This window comes from Pelmatolapia mariae, linkage group LG10_11, assembly GCF_036321145.2.
Source record: "Pelmatolapia mariae isolate MD_Pm_ZW linkage group LG10_11, Pm_UMD_F_2, whole genome shotgun sequence".
In the NCBI taxonomy this organism is placed as follows: Eukaryota; Metazoa; Chordata; class Actinopteri; order Cichliformes; family Cichlidae; genus Pelmatolapia; species Pelmatolapia mariae.
Window position 1 is genome coordinate 66,746,241 of NC_086236.1, and position 21,881 is coordinate 66,768,121.

At 39.1% G+C, this 21,881-nt stretch overlaps 1 protein-coding gene across 1 annotated transcript in view; it reads right to left on the reverse strand.

Annotated features, from left to right (window-relative positions):
- Positions 1–19,555, reverse strand: part of sh3bp5b (SH3-domain binding protein 5b (BTK-associated)) — a 31,781-nt gene extending 12,226 nt beyond the window's left edge. The window contains exons 1-3 of the mRNA XM_063487538.1: positions 19,207–19,555; positions 17,880–17,942; positions 13,099–13,227 (exon numbers count right to left, since the gene is read on the reverse strand). Of these exons, the coding sequence (XP_063343608.1) occupies positions 13,099–13,227; positions 17,880–17,942; positions 19,207–19,284 (270 nt within the window). The 5' untranslated portion in view covers positions 19,285–19,555. The remainder of the gene's footprint in view (positions 1–13,098; positions 13,228–17,879; positions 17,943–19,206) is intronic.
- Between the last annotated feature and the right edge of the window lie 2,326 nt (positions 19,556–21,881).

Sequence of the window (21,881 nt, forward strand, 5' to 3'; positions counted from 1 at the left end):
GCTAAATGATCCAAGTGTTGAAGTTAAAAAGCTGTGGACAGAAATTTGTGTTTCTGTGAAACAGTAAATATAGGTCAGTCTGAAAGTCAGTAAAGCCAGTTGCGTATACCCAAGACAATCTTTTTCTTAAGACGACAATGCCTTACAGTGCTGACTGTCTTTAAACACCTGAATTTTCCACTGCCACACTTATATTTAATACATTTGTTTATTGTTTCCTTTAAATTGTCTTAATGATGAAGTTCAGTGAAAAATTCCAGGAATGTGTTAGCTTTCAGAGTTTTCAACTCACAAACACAGCATCTGTCTTGCCTCAGCTTTCTCAGTCGAACTCTAGTCTGCAAACACTGACATCACCACATGCTCACTGTAATTTCATTATCGATGGTCATCAACATGCCACGACAGCAGAGTCCAAACAGCTTCTGCCTTGTTGCTGTCATGAGGTCAGCTTTGTGTTCGAGACTGTCTGAAGACTACAGAGAGCATGAGTTACATACAGTTATGCCTCTTACGATGTCGTCTCTTGTGACATCAGTATTTACATATTCAGATGATTTATCAGTTTGGTTTTGCTCATCGGGCAGAAAGGTCCTACTTTTGCAGCCACTCTGCTTGTCATCATAAGTTGATCTTTTTGTGTGTCTAAGCATCTTTATGAAACTCAGTTTGCTAATGTATGCAAATTACATCTGCATTCAAGTCTTGCATAAGGTAAAAAGAAGTAGATATCTATAAACAGACATCTTGATGTAACAGATCTCTACAATCCAAAGGCAAACGACACTATTTTGTGGAGCGTTCTGATTTTCTTTTTTCATCAGGGACAAATGAAACCTGCAGCTTTGGCTGCTGCTGGTAATAATCCAAGTAGAGAGCAAATAATGCTTGGATTTACTTCTTTAAATTGATCTGCATTTGAACAGGAAGTCAGGAACCATACACTCTTGGTAAAGTGGCTGGTAGACCAGTCGATGGGTTCCCATACTGGGAAGCATTATAGTGGAGGGTCGACTGACGATGAAAGCTAAATTACCAAAATTCACCACTGAGATCTCACAGATATTCTTGTTCTCAGGAAGATTTTTTTTTTAATCCCATGATTTTTAGCCAGTATCGCCAACTAGTCAAAAGCTCAGAAGTCCTTTTTTTCTCTTTGATTGAGTTGATTTGAATACTAAAAGTTTAACACTAATAAAACACTTAAAACAAAACAAACAAGCAAGCAAACAAAAACATGTAAAACGCTTGTGTTTTTCTTGGCTGAGAATGGTTCTTTGAAGGGATTATGCAGTCTTGGTAATTATTCTAGAGGGAAGCCAAGACGTCTTAAGCTTTCCTCTTTGTAGGCAGGACAAAGGAAGATGCTCACTGTGGTAAAATGATAAAAAAGGAAAATATTTACACAGAGACGATATTAGTATGCCAACATCAGCCGTCCGTCCAATTCTACCAAACAATCTCGATCTGTAGCTCATAGAAAAGATTGTTAGTAAAAAGCATCACTGTAATTATAGAACACGTCAACATTTGATTCCAGAAACATCACTGATGTTTTGTCCAGTTGCATCAACACATGTACTTCCACCATATGACACAATTAATGAGCAAATTTATGAAATCATATAGACTGTTTATTGGACCAGACTGCATCTTTCAAGCTGATGTTTACATGCTCACTACTGCGAAACAGACAGCAGAACTGGGTTTCTGTAAATTTCACGGTCACAGTTTTTAGTTCTGAGTCAAACTTCACATTTTTGAGAAAAATAATGCTAAAGTTGTCTCTCCATCTGTCACCTCACCGATTATCACCTTTCAGCACCACTTTTTTTTTTCCTCACGTTCCCTCACTACCACCTCCTCTGTTCTCACGTTGCGCACAAGAAACCCTTCAGGCACGTGCTCACTCCATCTCCATCTACCTCCTGCACTCACCTCCCCATTTTATCAGCACTACTCTCTGCTTGGTCTGCTTCGGTAGGAATTAAATCAGAAGGTCATTTTTGAAGCTGAGAAGGAACTAAAGATGCTATCTCAGCACACACCAAACTTAAATTCCAAAACTTTGCCTCATTCAGCTTCAACAGGGGATCGATAGACTCCTCTTCTCTGCAAATTGTTGTCAAAGCAAGAAATGTGTTCATGTTTTTAAATGGTTGAGTTTTCAAGAACATCTCAGACACTCAAACACAACAAACAACGAAACATGTGACAACACAGAAATAAAGGCCTGTTTTTCTCCCTTTATCCAAGTTTTTCTTCTCTTTGCGGTGTCAACATGTCAACTACAAGCAAGTAAAACGCCAGTGCTGTCATCACCGAGCCAGAGTTCAAAGGCAACACTCATAAGCAACCAAGAGAGAGGGAAGGATGAAGGAGGGAGAAGGGAGTGCTTGGAAGAAAGGCAAAAAGTGAAGCAGAAAGTGGAGAAGAGATAAAACAAAGCAAAAACAAAACACCCTCATTAATATGCATGCTCTCACTGCTGAATGCTACATAGCTAAGAGCATGTGTGGACCTGAACCAGCAAGTTACACCCACATGAGTACAGTTAAACATTAAAAAAAGAACATTAGAGTGTTGCTCTCACTTCTATAAAATGTATGCATTTTATAACTGACTACCCTCTGATTACTGAGATAAGAGGTTGCCTCCAACCTTTATGCAGTCTATGGGCCTGATTTAGTTACAACTGCAGTTCATGCCCTGCTCCTTCTGACTGACACGTCACATTGTGTGCTGATTGGAGTCTCGAAAGGTGTGATTACCAAAGCAGACCAGTTCTGCTTTTAGACGTGTGTAAACGTGTGAAATACAATACGCTTTGACAAATGCATGACAATAATAAATAACCTGAAGTGTCTCATTCCTCTAATTCTGGTCCAGTAGTTTTGGCGCCTTTGGCTATCCTTCCTGCATTTCTACCCATTTCTCTTTCTGCATCAGCCTCTTTTTTTCCATTGTTCTACCAATTCTCCTTCCTGTCATCGTTATCCATTTGTCTCCTTCCATCTACATCCACTGAGCTCTCTCCCACCATCAGACCCTTTACCAAATCTTCAGCAATGTCTGTCCTTCCTTTCTCTTCCAATCTGTCACTTCCTATAGTCAACTTAATCTCTCTTGCTAGCCACATTTATGACTTTCTGTCTGCCTCTTTTTACATCTTTCCCAACACACCATGCTTAATCCCCCTCTCTCCTCATCCTGCACCTCTGCAAAAATCATCACTTATCTCTTCCTCTTTCTTCCAACCATTTGCTCTTCTACTTCATATTTTAATCACTCTGCACATAGCCCTATGAAATGTTCAGAGATTCAAGCCTCCAGAGGGAATCCAACATGTAAGTAATGCAAAACTTCTGACAGATCTGTGATTTCATGTATGCCCCTCTGTTTGAGACAAGTGCAATTTGCTTTAACAGCTGCTTCAATTATCCAAGTCCCTTTTAAAATAAGAAAACTTGATTTGTTAACTTGTGATTACAAGGAAAATAATGAAAAAAAAAAAAGGATGAATGTAGGATCATCAAAAATGTAATCTTACCAAGACGACCCAAGTAAAATAGATGTTAAAAAAAAGAAATGGATGGAGCCCATTTGTGTGTGAGAATCTGTAAACCCCAACAGGTGAAGAAAATAGAAGAAGGATGAGAGGACACAGAGAAAGGACAAATGTCATCATCAGTCACAGTTGTCAAAGGACAAAGTTGTATAAAATGAGCCTTTATGATAAAGACTTTACACTGACCTTCACAGCATCCCACAGAAATTGAAAGTAAGACATGCCCAGATTTCAAAGTCTGTTGAAATAACACATTTGCTCCTGTTTAATGTGGGTGTTTGTTTCTTTACTTGGGCAGGAATATGCCTTTTAAAAACACATTCATGATAAACATTGTAAGAGCAACACTCAGATGTATGAACCTAAACTAATGTAGGAGGAGATCCAGACAAACCACAAATCAGTTTGTTTTCCACCCAAGAAAAAAGGTTTGGGAATGAACGACACAGAATCTGAAGTGACCTGATTCAGCCAGCTTTCCAGGAAATCTGATTATTTTTATCTGTGCCGCTCCATCAAGCCTGGCAATTAATTTTCTCTAAAGGGGAAGCACAATCTGGGACAATGGCATCTATTAAAGATGCCGGCTGAAGAGCGCAAGAATGCTGTAAACATGACATCCTTTATGTCTCTGTACGCCTGACTAACCTCAGCCATCTATTTGATGTTGCTGTTTATACCAGGAGAGGGGGAACGAACGGTGACTGGCCTAGATAAACGTGAGAGCTTCGGGGCTGAACAGATGACTTCAGCAGCAGGGAGGAAACCTAAGCCTCTGATGTCCACTTCACGGTCTGACACGTGCAATTTAACCCAGATATGAACAGGGGTAGATAGATGGCTGCTGTCGTGTGTTCAAAGGGACAAGTTTTAACCAGGGTTTGCTTTTTAGACAGATTTGTACCACCTGACAAAGCTAACAGTTAAGAGCTTTTTTTTAATTATTTTTTAATACAGTTAAATAAATTTAATAAGTTTCTGCAACAAAGAATGATCCCCAAAAGTTGCTATGTTGATGAAAGCAATGCTACCTGCACTTCACACTGTGACAGGATGAAAGCAAGAATAGCTAAAAATCTCTCTATATAAAGTGGTTTTTTAAACAGTGGATTTCTTTGAAATTTGAACATAATTCAGAATATAATTATATATTTGGAATCTAGTATAAAACTCCACCCTGTCTACACTCGCTTCTACTTACCTCTCTTGTGTACTCCCTTTTGCTTTGCATGGTTTACCCCAGGTATTTAAACTCACCTAATTTCACTACCTCTACTTTCATTTTTACTGGGTTACAGGCAGTGCCCATCTTGTGCAAGAAGAGAGCCTGATGGGTAATGCATTTGTGACAAGAGTCCAATGTTGTAGGGAAGAGAGGGACTGCTCTACGTCTTTTTATGTGAGTGAAGATAATGTTAGCAGTGCATAGTGTCATCCCTCTGTGAAAGTGTGCCCACAGAAGTAACTACAGCAGCCTAAAATGTGACTAAGGGGCTCAGTCATGAGTGAACTGTACACTGTGTTTGCTGCTTCCTAAAGTAATAACGTCTCGTTAGTGTGCATTTTGGATGCCTCTCTGCATCTCTTCACTCTTCCAAATTGGCTCAGATAACAAAGCTAGTTATCAGCTACAAACCAGGCTTGAATAAGGACACTTGAGGAGTCATGTGCTGATGTTAAGGTATATGTAGTCATTTATGTTGGTATTGCTATTGGCATTGCTGATGTGCCAGATGCTACTTGATGGTCAATGGGAAGGTATTTGGGGGGGGCGGAGATATGTCAGGTTTGGTATACCTACCTCTTTTACAAAAGTAGTTCATGTTCAGTTTATCTACTCACATTTTCCAAGTCAGTTAAAGCACTTGTAATGATTTCCTATACTTCTTCATACAATAACAATTACAAATTACAGTCCAACGTGTACGGTAACATAAATATTAAAATAAAAGTCTGCTTCTCTTTTTTGTAATTTCTGTTCTACATTTCTGTAGAAAGGTTAGCAAAAAGCACAGACACATAAATGCATGTAAACACACATGATAACACACCTGTTTGCTCCTACTGAGTCATTGCCAAAAGTACAAAAGGAAATCCTCCCATCTACAAAAAACTCTGTCAGAGCTGCTCAGTGACATGCTTGCAATAGTTGTTATGCAATAACATACACACGCACGTGCGCGTGCACATACACACGCACACACAGAGAGTCCCAGGTGGTCAAAACAAGACCAGATGGCTTTGACCTTGCAGCAGCTTCCTCTGCTGCCCCAACCCCTCTCCCAGAAAACCCAAATCCCTCTCTTTCAATCCACCCATCCATAAATTTGACTTCATCTCTCATCACCATCCCGTGTGCGCCTGCATTGCGTGCCAAAAACAATTCACACCAGTGAGGCAGAGAGGGAGGATGATAAAAAGAGAAAAGGGAAGGGGAAGGGAGGAAGATAAGTTGACAAGAAATGTGGGGACATCTATGAGTCACTGCCCTAAACTCTGTTTTTTTCTCTTGTTTCAAATTACATAACATTATAGCTAAAATCACTCCTATCAGAGATTATGTTTGTCAAGAGATTTCCATGAAGCTTCCTGAAGCCTGTTATATGGTATTACATAGTGTCATATTAAACATGACAACTTAACTACTCTCCTTAAGAAAAAACTATAACAGGAGCAGCACTCCTAATCCTAACGCCTCTAGACACAGACTCTAGCAAGTAAGAATAATCCTAAGAAAATAAATGTCAGAAAGCTATGCAGTACGAATGAAACGACATCCTCTTAAGTTCCCATCAACACATTTCTAGTACGTCCTGTTTCACAAAGACTGCCTTGTTGTGCCCCTCTGATGTGACTTGACGTTTAATCAATGAGGTGAGGAAATAATTAGCATATCAATGCATCTGTGTACATCACACATAACATTTTAATTTCAGCAAAATACATTTTGCAGGATCCCCTACTGCCTCACCTCAACCTTGAAGTATTTGATCAGTGGCTGCAAACCCCAACCCTTCAGTATCAACCCTCCACTCCTCCACAGTCTTTCACCGAGCCCCATCTGGCTAATGGGACTGGAAGACATGTTGGACAGGTTTTGTTGCTCACCGCTGAGACAGTCAAAACAAATCACATCCATTAAGCAAAGCGTGAACTTTCTTGCCGACTACCTCTCCTTCTTTGTGCTCGCCTTCCTCCAAACAATCTCAGTACTTCTCTTTCAACTGGGTTAAATTTTCCACTCCAAGTCTAGCACAGCATCCTCTCACCAGCCAGCAATGTGCTTGTTAAGTCCTGACATCTGTTCAAACCGAGACGATCTGTATGAACTCTATGAGATTCCCACAGCACCAGTAAACACCCTAATACATTACAATATTAGAATAACGCCCAAGACAATCTAGACGATCCCCTGTGGGCAAAAACTTGATGACATGGTCGTGGTTTATATATCATAGTAATGCATCACAAAGTGTGTTTCAGTGATATACAGATTTCAACCACACACTTTCAGTGAGACACATATTTTTAAAAATGAATGCATCAAGCTCACAATGGAGATCATATTGCCCAGCTATTAGGGAATAAATCCAGACCTGTGAGATTTTGTCAGATTTTCACCTCTGGATTTGCTCCCATTATTCACCTGCCGACTGGATGCAGACTTGTCTTGAATCAGTGCATCAGTCACATCACAGGAAAGCATCATCTTATCTGCAAATTTCTTCAACTCTCTTCCTTCATCCCTTATCTAAATCCTGTACATTCCCATCTTATTCTCAAACTGCCTTCCTGTCTTTCAGATTTACAGTCAAAGTACTGCTCCTTTCTCTACAACTAAGATCAGCAGACCTGCAAACACACCGTGTGGTGCAGCAGGCTGAGTGGGCTGCTGGTTTCAATCAGAATCTGCAGTTGCCACACTGATGAGGAGAAACTGAGTCATCCACTTTAATGCTCCCTCATAACAGAGAGAGCCACTGCTGCTCTTCACCCCCATTAATAGACAAAATAACCAGCAAGGACAAGTGGTTTGGCTTCAAAATTCAATATCCACAATTGAAAAGGGGATTGTCAAAGAATAACGAAAAAAAAAGCACTTTAAGCCTTCAAATGCCTGTGTTCAAGAAACATCAAAGACATCCCGTTCACGTGCTGTATTAGCAGTATGACGTGAGATTTTTGCATATGCTCACTTCAATCTCCTGCTGAGTCTTGAGAGGTGAAGTGGAATATATAGCAGGCCCAATGCATATTTCATAATGTTTAAAAAGCACACACACACACACACACACACACACACACAAGTCCAACTTCATACGTCAGCCTTACTCCATCCCACCACAGTCAGCACTTAAAAACCTGCGTCTTTGAACTGATGTGAGCTTGACCCATCACTTTGCAAACTTTTTAGCCTTGTCCCCATGACCCACTTCTCAGATTAGCATTGAAGTCATGAGTACGGACATCTACTTTTCTTTTTTTTCCCCCCTTTCTTTCTGGACCACCTGACAAACCTTTCCCATTGATATCAAGAGGAAAACAAGGACCTAAATGTTATTTAAGTTAACATCTGGAGACACTGTTCTCTAACAGGAAGGTCGGAAGTATGATTCATACAATATTTACCTTCTTTGCCACAAGTTTTCTTGAAGGAAAGAGTTCTGCTTGATCAAAATTGGATAGATTGTAAAAGTACATATAACAGCAACATTGCAGCCTGCAATCAGAATAACTATAAAGTAAAGTAATGCAGTACCTTTCCCTAATGAACTCTGAGACACTCATTTCCAAACAGCCATCATGTCTGCTGCAATTCATAACTAACAATGTCACTGGGTCAACAAATAAGATGCTGTCTTAGTGCACATGCATTCTTAACATTAAGAGTTGATCAAATTTGCTGATTTGTGGGGGGGGGGGTCTACCTCAAACCCTTTAAAATAACATTGACACAACCTTAGAAGTATTTGCAAAGGCTTTTCATTTATCTTTTCAAACTTAACTTTAAAGGATTGTTCAAATCTTGGGGAACGCAGTGGGGAAAGTCTTATTGTTCTCCTGCATAATGACTCATTCATGAATCATTAGCTGCCAGCATGATGCCTTACATGCAAATATAGATTGTCTAACAGTTTGAGTTCTGTTGTTTTCCATTTTATCTTCTATCTATGGTCAAGGTCACACCCATCAGCCAATACCACTTCTCCCTGGGTGTTGGTGCTACTTATCTAATATGGCAAATAATTTGTTTCTTATCAAACTGAGTGTGTGTGTGTGGGGGGGGGTGTGAACAGGAAAACAAAGCAGTAAGTCAGGACAAATGTTGTGTACACACTGATGACGGAGAAAGGGCAAACCTGAAATAACATGAAGAAATCGTATAAGAGAAGACAGACGAAAGCAGGCAGAGAGAGAGAGAGAGAGAGAGAGAGAGAGAGAGAGAGAGAGAGAGAGAGAGAGAGAGAGAGAGAGCGAGAGAGAGAGAGAGAAAATGAGAAAGGCCAAGGAAAACAATCAGGTGTACAAAGGAAACATATTAGAAATACAACATGACAATAAAATGCTGAAAGGAAACATGCCCAGAGGGGTGAAGACTAGAAAAGTTAAAAAAGAAAGAAAAAACCCCCCTGAAAGGACGAATTCAAAAGATGCGGAAAGGACAGCAATACAGGAAGTAAAAATGACACATTTGTTATGCAATAAACAAGAAAAGACGTAATGAAGGAAGAAAAAAAAGAAAGCAATGAAACAAGGCTGTGTATCTAAGCTCGCTCCCAAACAGATATAAGCAGGATGTGTTGAAAACACCAATTACATCATTAAACCTCTGCTGAGCAGAAGCCAAACATCACACTCTGCTGTACTGAGAAGTGGGCGTAGCGTGAGCGATGGAAGACTACGCGAGGACAGTGACAATGAGTCCCAGCGTGTTTCTTTAATTTGAGATATTTTTAGTTGGCAAGTGATTAAAGTAAATGACATCAAGGGAATGGTGCATGAGTTTTGCCCAACTGTGTCAGAACCCATTTGCATGATTCGACAGCTTCATTAGAGAGGTTAGATACCCTCAGAACAAAAAAAGAGGAAAAAAAAAAAGTGTTCACAGCTTCGAATAAGCAGCTGCTTTTAAAAGGCTTCAACGCTTTCTATTTTGGCTTCAGCAGCTTTTTTCCTCACCATCTGTTCAGAAAATAAATCTATGATCACAGTCTATACTGGAAAGTACTTATAATGTCGACATTTAGACCACAGGAAGCTGACGGATTGTACAGTCTTGTAAAGGCCTCAATGGTTTCAAGGGTGAGTGGCACTTTATGAGAGAGACTTACTATGAACAGAAAGCCAAGATAGGAACAGACTTGTTGGGAAATTTAGGGGTTTTTTGTTTATTTCCCCCCCCAGTCACAGTCAGCTCAACAGGATGTTCTGTTCATTAAATCAAATAAAACAACCCACTATTTAGTGGAAGTATGAAATGCATTCACAGTCTTACCTGAATAAAATAAGCAACTGCATGTGCGCACACACACACACACGTAACAATTAAAGATTTATCATAAGCCTGACAAACACCCAAAGTGGAGTTATGTGCCAAAAATCTTATCCAAAGCTTTCCTTCACAGAATCACTGCAAGCAAAGCTTTACCTTTATATGCTCAGGTGCAGACAAGTGCAATTAATTATTGCAAGTAAGTAACTCTACTGCAGTCACGAGACAGAGCACAAAAGACAAAGAGAAAGGCAGGGTACAAGGGTGGAACAGAATGTGACATGTGATGAAAAGACCTAAGAGCAAAACCAGAACTGGCTTACTGAAAGAACAAAATGTTTATCCTCTACTGTTGATACGAAACATAACAACAACTAAGCATGTCCTGGGAGGCACTTACAGAGCAAGCACACTTTGCTACAACACACAGAAAACGTTTATGGCAGTGGATTCAGCTATACTGGGCTTAGACAAGCTGGCTGGGATTTCAAAGTCACCGTTTTCTAACATCAGACCTGCTGAGAAAACCTGGATTGTTGAGATAAATTAGCATTTCAAGCCCCCCTTGAATAACATGTTCCAAACACAAACACATTTAGAGAAGCGTGAGCACAGTGTGTTAATAAAAAATGTAAACAATCAAATAACAGGAACTTTGCACTGCTATCCATATACAGACATAGTCACACTGTTCAATTAAATTAAGTTGGCAAGCGAAAATCAGATAATTAAAGCCATTTAGAAGAAGAACATTAATGTCATGACTTAATAGAGAGAAAATTGGAAAACGGTAAAGTGCAAATTGCTTTAACCTAAGTAGGAGGCATTTATGGCCGATATCTTTCTTCTACATTTGCATGCTACATGGGGGAAGAAAACAGTTGCCTTACATTTGGGTAAAACAAAAAACAACAACAACAACAACAAAAACACACTCCAGTTATACAGCCTTGTGCCACCACTAAATAAAATTTGGGTGACCCACTATCTTAATGAGGACAGCAGTCCAGATCAGTCACTTTGAAACATGCTTCACAAAGTAAAGGCTACTTTTCTTTGTTTAAGTTAGAGGACAGTTTCTCTCACCAAGCATACCACAACTGGGTCATCTTTAGCAAGTCACGAGCCAAACTAAAAGCCGCTCACAAACTTTAACCGATTATTTTTGTCAGGCCAGTATCGAGTTATCATCGGCTGGCTGACCAAGCAGAAAGAGTGATGTGGTCTCGCTGAGTGTATTTGTACAGAACTTCTCCGATAGTCTCTCTTACAGCGTAATAAAGGAGGAAGAGTGGATAAAAACTGAAGTATTCTTTTCCCTCTAGAGGAAAGCACAAACCCTGGCTCACTCACGATCTTCTGTATTTCAGATTCTCTTCCCTGTCACTTTTCATTCCTGAATAACCATCTAACCTCAGCCTCAGCTTTTTAAATTCTACTCTCAACACGTGACCTTTCTAGGGACACAAGAAAAGCACTCATTGTGAATATAGCCTTTTGATATCCGTTCTTTTGCTCATGCACAGTTAAAAAGTGAAAGTAAACAAGCAGAGAAGACCAAAGTAAAACTGTGCTAGCAGGTGAGTGGACAGGTAAAGGGGAACTAGAACGATCACGTGCGGGGAAGTCTCATCTCAGTTCCCCCAAGGACCAAAATTGGCAAGACTGCCAGAGGGGACACTTCTGTACAAATACCTGACATATTTATCTCATACTTTACTTTCGTGTTTGTGCATTTATTTTTAATAGCAACATGCAGTGTTTCCTTGCAAAAAAGGTTTAAAATGAGTAACTGACAGAGGAACCTTGGTACCCTAGATTGCATTAATGTTAACAAGAAACTGCAAGCCATTTCTACAGAATATTTCACATCATCGATTAACCTAATCCGCGGTATATTTGAGTCTTTGCAGCACATCTTGATGTTACTAAATTTATATTTTTGGCCACAAACTTTTCCATATGACCTTTGTCATAATAGTAACAGAAACGCTCTCAGCTCTCAGAGAACCTAGTTTAAGGTCATAATGCTAAAAAATGGGAAGTCCAGCTACAGTGTCACTTTACAGAAGCTCTTTCAAAATTGCCAAAATTTCACCACACTGTGAAAAGTTAACATTCAAACACATATCTACAGATATGTGAACAGATAAATACTGACAGCATGACAGTAAGACCTGTGTCTTAAGTAGAATCCTATAAAACTGCACAATAAAGTCTTCTGAGTCTCACTGCTGCCTAAATGTGCACTCACAGCTGTATGGGCTCTCATCAAGATGTGTAGGTGGTTTCTTCCCCTTTATTTACACATACACACATTTTACCGAGGCTCAGCTAAAAGGGGAACTGAAAATGTAGTCTGAAATTAGTCTGCATGTCACACTCACCTCCCTTTTTATCTCTTTAAACACATTAAAACAAAGACCAGAAAGCTACACAAAGGAATGCAATTACCAGGTGTCACTTTAAGAGTACTGAAGATGAAACCATTAAAAAAGGCAGGAGAGGATAGGGGAAAAAAAGATAAATACTGGTGCACACAATCAGGCTTGAACACCAGTAGACAATGGAACAATGTTTTTCACTCCAACTTACTCAGTGCTTATTTCAAATTCAAACTAATTAAAAGCTTTCTGAGGCCTGACCAGGTCTTTCTATTTTATACATCAATGGTTGCTGATAGGAAACTTGATGAGATTCAATCTGCTTTTCAAATCAAACGTATAGCAAGAGACATGCCCCCCAAAAGAAAAAACAACCAGCAGGTCATGCATAACTAAACATTCTGTATATGTGTACGTCTAAATGGACTAGCTGTGTAAAATCCAGGAAGGGAAAAATCACAGGATGCAATCCGGTTTTATTGGCCACTGCTAAAACATAATAGCCTTGCAATTGGCTTTGAACCAAGTCGATACTCAAGGCTTGCTTTAACCACACCTAAGGCTTGACTTGAACTCAACGGATTAGTTTGAGTTGCCCAACTGTGCTTAAAGACAGTTTTGAATGTTTACTCCATCCTCCATTGCTCACTGACCTGTCGGGCCAGTCTGCGAGCCTCCCAATAAGGTTTGGACTCCTCTATTGCCTTGCCGATCTTCTTCATCAGTTCATCCAGCTTCACTGTGGCCTCCACCAGAACTGAGCGGAACTTTTGTCGTGCATCCTGATCAAAAGAAAAAAAAATCTTTAGCAATTTAAGTCAACTACAAACTAGGAACAGGCGGTTGCAAAAACTGATAAATACAACTCTAGTGCTTCTTTAGAAGCAACAATCAATCCTGTGCTTACTCACTGTCAAAAAAGGATAAAATCTTATACCATTTGAAGACTCCCCTACTTACCTAAATATTCCTCGTCAAGTAAATCAGCCATCTTAAAAACGTCAAAATGTGTGCGTTTCTTTTTTAATATTGTATTTTAAAAGAAAAAAAAAACAGTTCAAAACGGGCCTTTGGTGAACAACCACATGTTCTAGTGATTGATCACCATACAGGAAAGGCAATGAGTCTATGTTATAGATGTTTATGCATATTCCTGTTATTTCTGGCAATTTAATTTGTGGCGAATTTCCTTTGGGGAGAAGGTAGAAGCCTCAGCATTAGTAATTACACATGCTGCTATCTATCTTTATTTGTCATATCCTTCTAAAGGATGGTGTAGCGCTTAACCCCTAACCTTTATTAACCTCACATCTTATAAAGTTGCTGTTTAAGGAAATGAAACTTGCCCTGTTGTTACCTCTCTTGTAAGTCACTGCCAAGCCATTAAAGCACCTTGAAAACCCAAGAATTTCAAGAGAAAAACAAACACACAAAAAAGGGCATTTGAAAAATGCAAAGAAAACACTGACTATCAAGCATTAAACATAATTTAATCTGGATAACGTGTTCACACCATATCCCAGATACAGCCGACACATTTTTCTTGAAACTGAAAAACAAACTAAAGCCAATCTGATGAACACAGTCCATGAAAATCTAGTCTGATACACTTTTGTAACTGAAAAGAAGTGACCTTTTTGTTTAGTCTTAGAGAGCCTTGTTTGTCCACTATACAAACAAGGGGAACTTCTCAGACATTTATCTCTACAGTTTCATCACAGTCATCTAATTTGCATGAGACACAAACCTTCAAAGCACAACAGCAAAAAAAATAAAATAAATAAATCTAGGAAGTAAAAACAAAAACATTCAGTAAACAAACTACAGCAAAGCAACTGTTCAAATCCTCATAACTTTAAATACTTCCTTGTTTTCAAACCAAACAGAATCACATCCACGATAAATTCTTTTATATGACAACGGTGTTAAATTCAGGCTCTGGTGTCATTGTGCATGGGTAATAACTGTTTATTTAATGTAAACATATTGAAAATAAACAAGATGTTCTTGTTCGCTTATATACTGTGCATAACAGAAAAGTGGCAAGTAATTTAATATATATACATTTAAGGTCGAAGAACAAAAAGCTAGTGTCTAGTCAGCATTCAGAGTGCACGATGCTTGTTTAGCACTCCACACTTTTTAGAAAATTCCATGGAAATTGGATGTGGCTAAAAGACAGATGTTCTCACCAAATAGCATTTTGGTGCGACAGTTCTTGTTTTGTTGTGCGCTGAACTTTTATGTGATCAATAACAGTACATAAGATTTACTAAAAGTTATGATCAACTTTAGATTTCTTTTAACACCTACGAGTTTATATTTTCTGGTATTAGAGGTCCCTAGAAGGTAATTCTCAATATGCTTTTCAGTATTGAGGAAAGTGCATTGAGTGTACTGGTTCAACAAGGATGCAATCTCTCATGTTAGATTAGTCACAAGCCAAGGTTGTGAGGGTCTATTTTGAAGCAGTCTGAGGTGTCAGATCTGCACAGGAAGCAGAAAACCAACACTAAGTGCAGTTTGCTTTCACTCATGTCCGAACCTAAAGTTGACTTTGACTGTATTCTGCTTTCCAGGCCTACTGACAGTCAGCCAGTCCTCACTTTCCCCCTGTAGTTTGAATCTTAGCCCATGGCTGTTGTGTCAAACTAGTTTTTACTCCTTGTCCAGTCTTCTCTTCCACACCGCCACTCTTAAAAATGCCCTTCTACTCCATCTGCCACTGATCTTCTAATCACTCAACACTGCCCACTTCTTCCACATCAACTGGCAGCGACTGGTGCATTGATAGTATATTGAGAAAACTCTGTTGCTCAATCGATGGGGTCACTTTGGCTTAAACTAAAATGCCTGAACATCAAAAAACTGTCAAGAAATTATTCAGACATAAGCATTCCCCAGAAGATGAATCATCGTGACTTTCATAAGCCCTCTGGCCTTTCACTTAATTCCTTCACACGATTAACATTTTCAATATTTTCCAAAATGGTTGAATAAGATTTTTTTAACCAACAACATTCAAAAACTTACTGAAAGCTTTTTAACTGAGATACAAGAATCGGTGATTCTTTATCCTTAAAGAAAGAAATTTAACTTAAGATAAATTCAGGATTATCTGAATTATTTTTAAATTCTGTTAATCAAGTTGTAAGCAATTAAACTATGCCAGAAATATTAAAGAGGGATACAAAATATGAGTATACACAAGAGTATACAACATATGGTATATATGTTTTAACGCTGACCCCCAGAACATGAGAGGATAAAGTACTGACTTTTAAGTTTGAGGTAAAAAAAATCAACAGTCTTTTTTTGTCCTTGTCTGTCTATCAAAAGAAGTGGAGTTTCCACATATTTTGTCAGATGTGGCTTACAAAACCCTCAGCAGTCATCGTTTCATTTCCAACTAATGTGTTACTTAGTCAACATGAAATCACTTCTGTGGAAACAGCTCCCAGTTTGGATTCAGAAGACAGAAACCCTCTTTACTTTTAAAGTTAGACTTTCCTTTCTAATAATGATTAGAAAGTCAGGTGACCCTGATCCAGCTGCTCAGACTGCTGGGGGATTTTCTGTGACACACTAAACATTTCTTCTCCATTCATCTCTTTTCCCTCCCCTGATGTTTACATGAGGCATGTCATTAAATTGTGTCTCTCTCCCATAGGCTGTGTTTTGTTGTCTCCCTATGCTCTCCGTTTTCTCTTCTTTCCCCTAACAACCAACTGGTCAGGACAGATGGCTGCCCATGTCTGAGTCTTGTTCTGTTAAAGGTTTCTTCCTATTAAAGGGAGTGCTTGCTCATAGGAGATCATCTGATGTTGGGGTTTTCTCTAATACTGTAGGGTCTTTACCTTACAGTATAAGCACCCTGAAGTGACTGTTAATGTGATTTAGAGGCATCTAAATAAAACAGAATTGACTTGAATTAAAAATGTCAAAGAAGTACTTATTTTGAGATGGCACTTAACAAAGGCTATAGGGGAAAAAAAAATCAGCTTTTATTGGAAGGAACTTTGGCAGACATTTGCTCACATACTCCTTTTGTTTTTCTTTGCTCTGTCCTTTCCTCTATATTGTGCCGTCTCCGAGATTTTACTGATGCTGATGCAGACTGAGGTGCAGAGTGTCTGTCCTCCCTCTCAGGGCTCGGATGCTGACACTGTGACGCACTTCAGCTTCAATACATTCGTGCTTAAGGCGGTGTGTCAGCAACTTGTGGTTATCTGCTAAATTAAATATAATTTGCGTCACTGCTGTGAAGATACATTTTCTTTTTCACAACACTGGGATCGGTACTACTCCAACCTCTTTATTTTACTCATCAGCAGCATAAATGCTTCAAATCAAAAGCCTCTTTAGGCAAAACAAAAGCAGTATGATGCCACACTGCTTAGTGTGACAACAACAGAAACCTTTATTAAAATAAGAAGACAGTGTCCCTGCTGCTGACATAAACAAAAGGATGGATTTCTTTGGGAAGTTCTGAAGCCGAGTGTGCACAGCTGGGGTGAATGGATAATTTAAGTTTTGTATTTTTCTTGCTTATATTTACCAGTGGAGCATCATAAGCTGCACTGATGTGCAAAAAATGTTCTTGTCTTATTTGAACAACTATATTCCGTACTGCAAAAAAACAATACAGACCTCTTGTTTAAAAGAAACCCTGAGAAGATGCAAAGTCATGCACTCCTGTTCAGCTTAACCTCTGAGTGCTCCGATTAACCCCATGAAGAACTGTCAACTTGTGCAGTGCAACACAGATTTGGACTTTCATCCCCATAAAAATGCACACAATGTTGCTGAACTATATAAATGCAAGCCATCAGCTGCTACTGTGCTTTAATGGGATCAAAGATCAGTTCACAAAGTTAAATGGTTGTTGATGGCCCAAGTGAGAGTCGTGTCTCTGCAGCACATTCCTTCTGTTTTGGTCATCACGGGCTTATAGCTCCACAACAGTCAAACTGTTTTATATAGAGGTGGTTTGCCAAGACTTTGAAGCTCACGTGCTTGATCTTTGTAAATTGATTTGGATACAGCTGTCAGCAAAATGTTTTTAAGGCTTAAATGAGTTTATTGTAATATAACACACCAAGTTAGTGTCTCACACAAAAAAGTAACAAGTTAGTTTGTAGGCAGAAACCTGCTGACATGGAATAAAATCTGAACTTTATATGAAATTTGGCCTTCAAAAAGGAAAGGTCCACCTCTATCTGTATTCTGAAGCCTTCAAAACAACACTTGATCTCTTTGAGCGATGACTTTGTAAGAGCAGATGAAGTAGATGTTAAGTATTAATTACTGACGGGGGTCATATAAGCATGATTATTTGCTTGATCAGTCAAAAGCTAACATAACTCCACTACACTGAAAGGAAAAACACAAACACATTCAATGCACACAACACTGTGTGCACCAAACAACTGACCTCAAGCTCCGTCTCACATCTGTTGATGTCGACAGTGGACTGGTTGAGTTTCTCCAGCTCCCCCTGGAAGAGCGATGAGGACAAAGTGATGAAGCAAAAAGGAGGAGGAGATAATAATGTAACACAACACCTAAAACTATGGGAGAGAAAAACTAGCAACATCTGGAAAGAATTATGTGAACATGGGGAAGAAGGGAATGTAAACTATGGCTTTTAAAATGTTAATATACTTAAAAAAATAATAATAATAATAAAACCACTGGAACTGTGAATTGTACATTACACTAAATATATTTCCCATCATAAAAGGTGCAGAAAAGAGTGCAGTATGTTAAAATGTCAATGGTCCACTGATATCAAATATCTTCCTCAAATTCAAATTCTGATTCCAGAAATTTGGGTATTTGGAGATACAAATTAAGAAATCTGTATTCCTTGCAGGACCCAAAGAAAAATCACTGTAAAGAAAATACTAACTATGGCCCCTACAGGAGGCAACATCAGAAACTTTTTCGTGCTGGTGTTTGCATGTTATCCTGTGAAAGCCGGGACCTTTATCTTCGACAAATAAACCCAAATACAACCAAATACTAGAGGACACATGAGGATACTGCTGCACAATAACACTGAGAGCCACTCAATTACGTGGGGCCTGAATAGGAACTGTGGTTGCAGATGCTGGTGGACTCCAGGAATACACAATGAAAGACCAAAGAAAGCGTAACAGTAGCAACTTTATTCAAAGCCTAATGTAAGTTTGCCAATGCAAAACTAATCCTCTGGCAACTCATTATTCATCGATTCAAACAGGAGTGTCATATATTTATTACCAGACATCTCTAGGTTCTTTGGTAAATTGCATTTTTTAGAAAGTTTGGACTGACCAAGCAAACATTTATTTAATCATTATTCATTTAATTTTTTTAGGTTTACTTTTTCTAGACTAAACAACTTATTAAATGACTTTTAAAGCCTGATATTAAAATACCAAAGTACATTTTTACTCATATTACTGGCTTTTACCATTTAAATTTTGACTTGCCTGTAAATTAACTGGACTAGCTTTTTGAACATAATACTTTCATCCAGTATTAGTGGAGCTACTACAATCTGCACACAACCAACACAGAAGACAAAGACTAACAGTGTTACCTTGTATTTACAACAAAAATTAAATTACTAAGAAAATCCAGGGGCTGAATCATGCTAGGACTTCGCTGTTAGCTGCTACAGCGGTTTGGAGACAGACATACTGCTGTCTGGAAAACAACGAACCCTTACCGATTAATAAAATATGCTTAATGCTTTAAAAGTAAAGGCTAATCACCTGGATTCTGGGGTCCACCTCCTCGTCTTCATAATCAGCCTCGTCGTCGGACCTGTTCTCCTTCTCTAAATGGTCCATATCGGAGCAGAAGAGACACCAAGCCAAACAAAGACAGAGCTCACTACAAGCGGAGACACCGCAGACTCATCTGTCTCTCGCAGCCGGTCACCGAGAGCTGGACTCGCCACACTTACTTCAAACCGCTGACTTCGGGTTTAAAAGCTCGGCTTTTCGAGGAGGAACATCTCGGGTGGTATCAGCCCGGCCAAGCAGTAGCGTCTTTCCCCGTTCAGCAGTGCCCGCACACGGAGACCGCTGCTGCCTGACCCGAGTGCTGACACAAACGGGAACGCCCCCTAAGAGTATGGGAGGGCTATTGGTGCCATACAGCGGTGAAACATTATAGAGATGGCTTTTAAACGCTCAGAACGCTTATGAATATATATTTATTTAAAACAAAAAGCAAATCTCAGTTAAATTGGATGCTCTTTGTATATTCCCATGTACAAACATGTTAGAAAATAAGAAAACACTTGCTATGACTTCAAAACATGTACTGTGTTAAAGAGATAACAACTGAAGCTTAATATGGGCCTAGCCGTACTTTCATGTAACTAGTTTGTACCACCAAGTGGTTCAGTGAGTTAGTGTGACCATTATTTATCCAGGTAAAGGTAAAGTAGTAATAATAATAACAACAACAATAACAATAATAATAATTATAATAATAATATCTTTATTGTCATTACACATCAAAATCATCATTAAATCAAAATTGGATGCAAAGTGCAAAGGTCTGATGAAGGCTTAAATGTCTTAAACAGTATACATGCATGTATGTATACCACACATAAAAGACATTTAACATTCTATGGGCATACTAGCACAGTTCATTCTTTTAACAAAAAAAGTATCTTTTGGATGAAAGATATTTTTAAAACCTGAAAACCTGAAACATGTGCCTAAGGGCAACAGTTCAAACAGAAAGTGTCCTGGGTAGGATGGATCTTTTAGGATGCTCTGGGCTTTTTTAAGGCAGCAGGAAATGTAAAGATCTTCCAGGGAGAGGAGAGGCCATTCAGTTACGTTATGGACAGTGGTGATGACCCTCTGGAGAGCTTTCCTCTCTGCCATTGTGTGGCTGGCAAACCAAACACAGACACAGTAGCTTAGCCCTTGCCACAGAAAAACAATGAAGTCAGAAAAACCAAAAATGCTTGGTGGTGAAAGTATACAGTGTTAAATATAATGAAAACTGTCCACTGAATCCCTTGTCTGCGCTTCTTTCTAATAGACGTGAGCTCTGCTATCACTCCCTTTCCATCAAAGCATTCTACCTATGTATAAGTGCCGGCTATGCAGTGCTGGCTTTTTGGAGGACTTCAGCCAAGCATATCAGCATAGGTTGCATACAATATACCTACAATCCTTGCACTAAAGCACTAAGACTGCATTCGTATTTACCATGTTTGCCTGGCAAAAGGAGAATCCCATTAAGAAAATGGGTGTGGAAGTTATAGAGTAGTACATATAAATACAGTACCTGTATACCTTTAGGATATTGCCCTATATTTGTTGGGATTGGCTCTAGCCCCCTGCAACTTTGAACTGGATAACAGTTAAGAAAATTATGTACTGTTGGATCCTTAAAATCATCATGTTAGTGGAGGATGAATCAGTAGTTCACTTGGACCCTGACTTTTCCATAGGCAAATAAGCACGTATATAAAACATGCAGTATGCATGAATTTAAAACCACAGTCCTAATACTGTGTAGGTCTGCCTTGGTTTACACATTTGTGTTGTCCTGTGGTGCCTGGTATCTCAGTGTTGTAGCAGTATGGCAGGTCTTTGGCTTGCTCCAGAGGATCCCACAGATGCTTGATATCCTGCTGGAGGAGGCTGCTGCCACTGGGGAGTGCCTTTGTCATAGAGTGATGTACCTGGATTTTAGCATTGTTTAGATCAGCATGAGAAACCGGAACTATTGTGGCAACAGTAAGCTGTGCCCACTTGGGAAAGTTAATGGTCCACACCTGCTTTAGATGGAAAAGTCAAACCAGCATAATGCCAGGATTCAAGGTTATTCAGCAAAACATTACATAATCTAATGCAATGAAATAAACAGTGTCATTCATCTGAACCTGTCAGTGGTTTTAATGTTTTTTGCTGAGTGATTGCTATACCTGCTCCAAGTATAGCCAGCCTTTTACAGCACTAGTTAATGTTAAAGCCATTAGCCAACACAATAGCTATAGCAGGAGCCACAGCTCAGATCACAGGCTCAATAATGTTCTTATTAAGGTCAGTTGTGTTATTATCTGATTTTTCTTATTGATAAATTTTAACATTAGTTTAAGAGAACCTCATGTGGAAAAAGGATTGAACGCTATTGCTATAAAAATGTTACTGCTTTATTCACAGAGGTGACAGAGTTTTTTCATTCAGTTATATACTACGATATTGTTATGTGAATGTGTTTTTATCTAAATTCCAAAATGTGCTACCTTAATATATAATGCTATCTCACTGTAAAACAGCATGATCCACATTGCCTTCCCTGTGTGACAGGCGCTGCCCTTTGCACTGAAAGGGCATCTTGTGTGTCTCTTGTTTGTGTATGACACACATTTCTGGGTTATTGGCATAAAGATGAATCCCTCAATATTTTCTAT